Here is a 6,910-nt window from a genome sequence, read left to right on the forward strand (position 1 = left end):
TATACACACACACACACACACACACACATAGCATTTTCCTAGAGAAAAGGATCTCCATAGGGGCAAGATTTCCACAGGTTAACAGGTATACATACAAACTACAACCTTCAAAAAAGAACCAAAAGATAGCAGAAAGATTACCATATGCACAAGATTTCCACAGGTTAACAGGTATATATACAAACTACAAGCTTCAAAGGCGAAACAAAAGATACACAAAAGATCAACATATCCACCATACCTCCTAGGAAGGATACCAAGTATGTATCATGAGCATTATTCGTGCCACAGCCTAAACCCGTAAAAACAAAACTGGGAAACTGAAGCTCTAAAGCCCTTTATGATCCTTTCAATTTGGTAAGTCAAGTGATCCACAGTAGTCATCGAAGTTGATCTGAAGTATGGGGTCATCTGCTTGTGCATTCTTCATCATTCTAACTGTTGTGTCAATCGTTGATTCATCTGCCACAAAGAAGTTTTCAGCATCAGATTGTTGCAAAGTCACATGGTAGTCACCTTCAATTTGGAATGAAATGGTGCGGCTGTTTTCATTCGGTCTTGAACTGCTAGGCATCTTCTGTGCTGTCATGTTTTGCAAATTTTTTCGCTCCTTGTAAGCAGTCATTTCCCGGTCGAATCTTTCCTTGTCCTTCTTATATTCCTCGACGTAAGGCTGTAAATAAAAAACAATGAAATGGATGAGGTTAGAACTCTAAACTCTATCATTTAGAGACAGAAACACCTAAACTATAACAAGGACATCAATATTTTTATCTTCCTAAATCCTAGGAGTCCCACAGAAGTTCGGAAGGTTGGAGCTAAACCATATGTAGTAGCAATGAATCTGGTTGGGAAGTCAACGTTCAGCTTGGTAATGCATTTTTAATAGAGACTTGAGCCCCAAGCCAGGAGGGGGTTAAGTTCGTGCATGTTCACCTGGATGTCTGGATTCGATTGTGGCCAAGCTTAAAGGGGTATCGCCCATTACAACAATGGTTGTAGATCATTTCAAAAGTGGGTTTTAGTGGATTAATCTGAATAAAAGACAGGAAGATTTACTCCTATTGATTAATAGCTAGTAAGAGCCATAATTATCTATATATATATATATATATATATGAAACTCGAGCACCTGTCGGTCAGTCTCAGAGAGACACCTCCATGCATCAATTGCCATGTCTCGGATATTATGGCTTCCAGAGGTCTCCCCGTGTATCTCTTTTAATCGAACACATTCTTTCCTGAGGAATATCTGGTATGAGGTTTTTGGTCTCGGTGGGGCATCTGCTTCCTTCTTTGAGTAATTTCTTGATGGAGTCTTAGGGGACAATTTCTGTTCTGCTATTCCAGGCTCTGCTCAAAATTGAAAACACCATTAAAAACTGTTGAATATGGCATTCTTTGATATGAAAAAGAAAACAATTATTATTCTGGCCAAGATGCTGCAAATATTGAACAGTGTTGGAATAATTTACAATAAATGCATTTGAGACATCACAAAAAAAATGTCCAGCTCAAATTTGACTTATCAAATGGAAAGAAAATGTAACCAGCATCTGGACCATTTCATAATTAATAAATGGTGTGCCTATTAGAAATATATTGCTGTCGACTGAGGATATAGGAATATAATGTCCAAACGATATGAATTTTGGTGCGATCAACAAGTTTGTATTCTTTCATTAGAATAATACCACTGAACACTACTCCTTATGGTGACGAATCCTAAAGTCAGAAAATTAGTATTGAGAACATTTTGAAGTTGGGAGCCATTGCAAGAATCTTTCTCCTCATATGGAGCCATGTTAAAAGGACATCTACTCAACTAGTTTAGTGTAAAGATCAAAGGCACCTCATGCACTGCCTGAATCGGAAGTAGGACCCCAAGGGCTTTCTACAGCTTATTGTGTAATTATCATCATGGTCCACTTTGTGATACATGAACATGCCATATCCCTCGATTGTTATGGCCCATCTTGCCCTACACAAAAATCCTAAGGAGAACTTTCTTGGTGGTTGAACCAGAGTTTACTAACATGGCATCTTCTCGAGGTTTGCACTCACATTAGCGTTGTTCAAAGAGAGACATGACCTGAATCCCAAAAATAAATAATTTAAAAATAGAAAACATGTGACATGGCAATTCCATAGTAGAATAATCAGACAGCCCCAGTAAACTTGGCAGCATCCCACTGAATTGCAGTAAGAGCGCATGGCATGACCTCATAAAACCAACACTTGCACCATAAGCACAACCGTCCTCTCTCTTATAAACCTTAGAATTGGCTGAGACCCTGGAAACTGAACTAGACCTGTCTAAGCTCTAAACTAATCCTTAGTAACGCTTTGACCTTAAAGAGTCCATGGAAATCTCTCTCTACATCCAATGGTACAATTGATACCTTCACGTAGCAGACCCTAAGTAATTGGGAAATGGCTTTGTTGAGTTAATACATTCATCTCTTACTCATCGACAAGAACCCACACTAGTAGGACATACTAAACTCAAGAGTGAAAATTGTAAACCCATGTCAAGTCTGTCTTCATTCGAAATAATTTTTGAATTCTAGAAGCATTGCTTCTGATATTTATCTTCTTCTTGAATGAGACGAAATTACTGAATTATGGTTAAGGTAAAAGTTTAGGAACACAAGTACTTCAGATTTATTTGACAATCTCATATTAATGCTTCCGTGCATTTAGAGAATATACTGTATAATCCTCACATTTTTCTTTCAACTGTATCTTTGAACAAAACAAGTAAAAATTGCATCGAAGTTTTAGCTACTAAATTTATTCTGGAAAAATTGACAGACCTGTTGACAATTGGCAAGGATAGTAAATGCACTTCCTTTTCTCCATTGGGCCATCCCCGCCACCAAAATCAATTCTTGTGGAATCAGAAGAATCAGAACTGTCCCCATACTTCCGCTTGGCTGTTGAGTTAACTCCAATACCAGAAGAATCGCCTGAAGAAAATATTTCAGTGAGGTTGAATGAAAAGAGGAATTCTGATTTCTACCCATATCATACGACAATGCTGCTAAAACCTCTCTATCTCCACCCAATAAACTAAATGAAAAAAAATATTGAGAACAAAGAATAAGACTCATGATGAACAAAGCAAAGCACTTATAAAAATGTCAAAAAGTAAGTATTACCCTCTGAATTTGCCCTTACAGCTCCAACCACCTACTAGAAGAATAGATGGCTGTTCGGAGTTATAAGAGTTCTGGCCCAACCTATTGAAGCAGATTACATACCTGGTGCTTTGATCGGTTTTACAGGTGTCCGATAGAAGTATGTTTGCTCAAACTGGTAGAGGAGATAGGAATAAAGCTTTTGAAGTTGAGTAGGTAACATGGGAACGCTGCTTTTCAATTTCAAGGTAGATGCTACTTCATCCCATTTGACATCCTTGGTAACCTAAAAGCGGGATCACCCAATATTAGTGAATTACAAGATTTAAGAAGAGAGAACATGATAAAATTATTATGAAATATGGATTCTGGCATCTATTTTCTTAGAATGTAACTTTAGGAAATTTTCCTCCCCCTTCCTTTCTGTTTTAATAGACCATTGCTAGAACCACTGACAAAGGGATAGGAAGATATGCAGGTTCAAATTCAAGGATTCATGCCAGTAAAAGCAAGATATATAAAATGAGGCATTTTATCATGCTAGTACCTCAAAAAACAGCAGAACCGCTATTGGGTAATGGAGCAACCTTACTGTTGCGCTAAGGTCGCCCTCGGTTCTGATCAATCAGTATTGTAGTTACTACAGGTTTAGTTGCTAAGAAAGCAAGGTAAACGTCTAAAAAGCATATTATTGTAAAACTGAAACAAGTCGAAATTTTTAACTCCATTTCCAAACAAAACAGTACAGGGGTTGTACAAATAACGGTAAAGCTTAGGTCTGTATACAGAAATAAGACTGGATAATGACCCCCTTTTAATCGTCCAACAATATATTATATATTAATACAGAAATAGCAGCTGCTTAGATCCTACTGATATGTGCTTAGCTAATTATGAGGAAAATAGAAGGAAATCTTGTATATTCAATAAAGTGCCAATAAATATTAAATTAGCATTGATGCATAAATTGGTAGTATTAATGAGGAAAATAAAGGGAAACTACCTGATAAAATCCACCTCTTTCAGTCACTTCTTTGTAAAACAAATACAAGTCCAAGCTCGTTTCTCGGAAATTGAAACTGTCATGTGAATGCAATCCACTGAATTAATTTTAACAGAATTTTGTACTTAAAGAAAACAATTGAGATATAATAAATCAGAAAACAAATGCCAACATTTCTAACGTGGATATTTAGCACTGCACTCTGTTTTATTGCCCAGAAAACTAAGAAAATGAATTACAAGTTGAATTGGCTTTTTTATTAAATTTATTCCAACAATGAAGAAACTCAAAGTAACCCAAATAGCAGATTTAAGAATTAGGCTTCAAAGTGAGTCTATCATCCGTTGAACTTGAACTTCTTCATATTCTCAATTATCAATTTTTGAATATGAAATATAGCGGAATCACATCATTATATCATTCAAATTAAAGTGGTCCTACTATAAAAAGAAAGAAAATTAGGACAATACTGAGGGAGCTAGCTCACTGAGGCACCCTCATCAGAACACCACTTAAATAATAATTAAAACATTAATAATTGCAATAATCAAAATCTCTTAGAACTAAATTGCATGAGCTACGACGATATTCTTCTTCTTCAATCACCCACAAACCACTAAGATGATATTTCAACCTACTCACTAGCCACTTTGAAGGCTCTATGGTTTGTAAACATTGGATGGACTCAGTCACCCACAAACCACTAAGACGATATTTCAACCTACTCATTAGCCACTTAGAACGCTCTATGGTTTGTAAACACTTGATGGACTCGATCACCCACAAACCACTAAAGATGATATTTCAATAAGGTAAGAATTCAAATTCCCTTGAAGCCACCCTAGGAAATTTTCCTAGTGCATGTGAGAAGGGGAACTGGATGTGCCCGGTGCTGGATTATGGGATGTGGGACGGGGGCTAGATGTGCCCGGTGCTGATTATGGGGTGTGGGACGGGGGACTGGATGTACTAGGTGATGATTATGAGGTGCTCTATGAGGCCGACACCACCATTGTTGACCAAATAAATAAATAAAATTATAAAAATTGGTCAAAAAAAATGATAGAGAAGATTTAAAAAATTGGGAGCCTATTATCCATTTCTAAATGAATTTCGATGCAAAATTTTGACTAGTATATACTATTTCTTTTTTCTTATTTCCTTTTTGATAGGTAACACAGGTACACACAGCACACTGCCTTTTGTGGGGCTCGAATAGCTCGCAGCCCCCTTGTGGATGTGGTTCGTACCACTACACCAATGGTCCATTGGTCATAAGCTATTCTCTAGTCTGGTGTGTTGTCCTACATGACCTAGACCTCATTGCAGATTTTTTTTCTTGGCTTAGCTCAGGGGAGGTTGTTGGATTGTTGGGTCCCAAATCCTAGATAGTGAAAGAGGAAAAGGTGGAAAGGAAAAACGAAAAGAAAAAAATTCCCCTTTTTTCACCGAACAATAAACTCCCCCATTTCCTACGTTTTCTCATCAACCAAACAGATGGTAAAATAAAAAAATAAAGGACAGATACTAGAATATTCTAGAACCGCATAACATAAAACTCCAAAATGCAGGGTCGTACAAACATCTCTCTATATATTTTATATATATATATATATATATATATATATATATATATGCATATGTTCATACACTACAGAGCGTGAATAGCGGACTCACAGTAGACTCAGTCCAGAGGATTCGAAGAAATTGGCAAGTCTCTCGTAGAAAGTGTCCGACGGCGATTTCTCCGAAGAAGTCTTGGTAGTGGCCGCATGCGACGGCGAGTTTTCACCGGCAACAACCGGCGACACGTCGTCGTCGGGATTGGAGCTATCGCTGCCATTACAGCCTGTGTCCGACGGCGACTTCTCCATAGAAGTCATGGTAGTGGCCGCCTGCGACGGCGAGTTTTCACCGGCAACAAGCGGCGACACGTCGGCGTCGGGATTCGAGCTATCGATGCCATTACAGCCGTTGATTTGTTTCTCTGCAGGAACCTTCTCGTTATCTGCCTGCATTTCGTGGGAATCTCTGTCAAAGTGTTTCAATGGCTTCTTCAACTTCGAGAGAGCTCAAATATAGAGTGAATGCGGGGAGCAACCGTCTTGATCTCGACACGTGTACTTGGACCCACTTTATAAAGTGTTTGTGGGCCCTTTTTTTATCCAAGTACTAGTATTTTTAATTGAACCAGACCAGACTGATGTTAATGTCCAAAATGTGTCCATAAAAAACTTTCACAAAATACAAATAAATTGGTGTATACAACATTACTCACTTTATAATTATAATCTTCAAAATTGATAAATTTACTTAAAAATCATATTCTTTATAAATTATTTAATTTTTTTTATTTATCATTTAAAATATAACTTTATTTTCATGATAAGAAATAATTCATACAAAATTAAATGATAAATAAAAATCTAACAATTTGTGACAGTAGTTATGCATTTAAAGTTGTAATTATGTAGTTATTTTTTTACTTTTTAAAATAAAAGAATGAGACATATTCGAACGTGACGTGGGTAAGAAAGTCAGTGTGAGTGAGTGTTTTGTCTATTTGAATTTATACTTATAAAGTTGATTATAATATTTGAACTAACGTGTTTTTTTTTTTTTTTTTTCAATTTAGTTAAGAGTCAAAATTCATTACGTTGGAACTTACAGTTTACTCTTTAAAATTCTTTAACAACTGAACCACCCATATGAAGAGGATAAAAAATATTGTGGAGTACAAAAATTGTACCGTGGCCCCATTTGAGTG

General features: G+C 36.8%; 1 protein-coding gene across 1 annotated transcript; it reads right to left on the reverse strand.

Annotated features, from left to right (window-relative positions):
- LOC132299583 (putative high mobility group B protein 11) lies at positions 1 to 6,177 on the reverse strand. The gene is made up of 6 exons (XM_059796300.1): positions 5,821 to 6,177; positions 4,144 to 4,219; positions 3,264 to 3,426; positions 2,817 to 2,969; positions 1,133 to 1,353; positions 1 to 673 (listed from the first exon to the last, which is right to left on the reverse strand). The coding sequence occupies exons 1-6, from the start codon at positions 6,159 to 6,161 to the stop codon at positions 350 to 352; spliced, it is 1,278 nt and encodes a 425-aa protein (XP_059652283.1). The 5' UTR covers positions 6,162 to 6,177; the 3' UTR covers positions 1 to 349.
- Between the last annotated feature and the right edge of the window lie 733 nt (positions 6,178 to 6,910).

This window comes from Cornus florida, unplaced genomic scaffold (genome assembly GCF_030987335.1).
Source record: "Cornus florida cultivar Cherokee Brave unplaced genomic scaffold, ASM3098733v1 CherokeeBrave_3.0.0_Hap2_Chr03, whole genome shotgun sequence".
Taxonomy (NCBI): Eukaryota; Viridiplantae; Streptophyta; class Magnoliopsida; order Cornales; family Cornaceae; genus Cornus; species Cornus florida.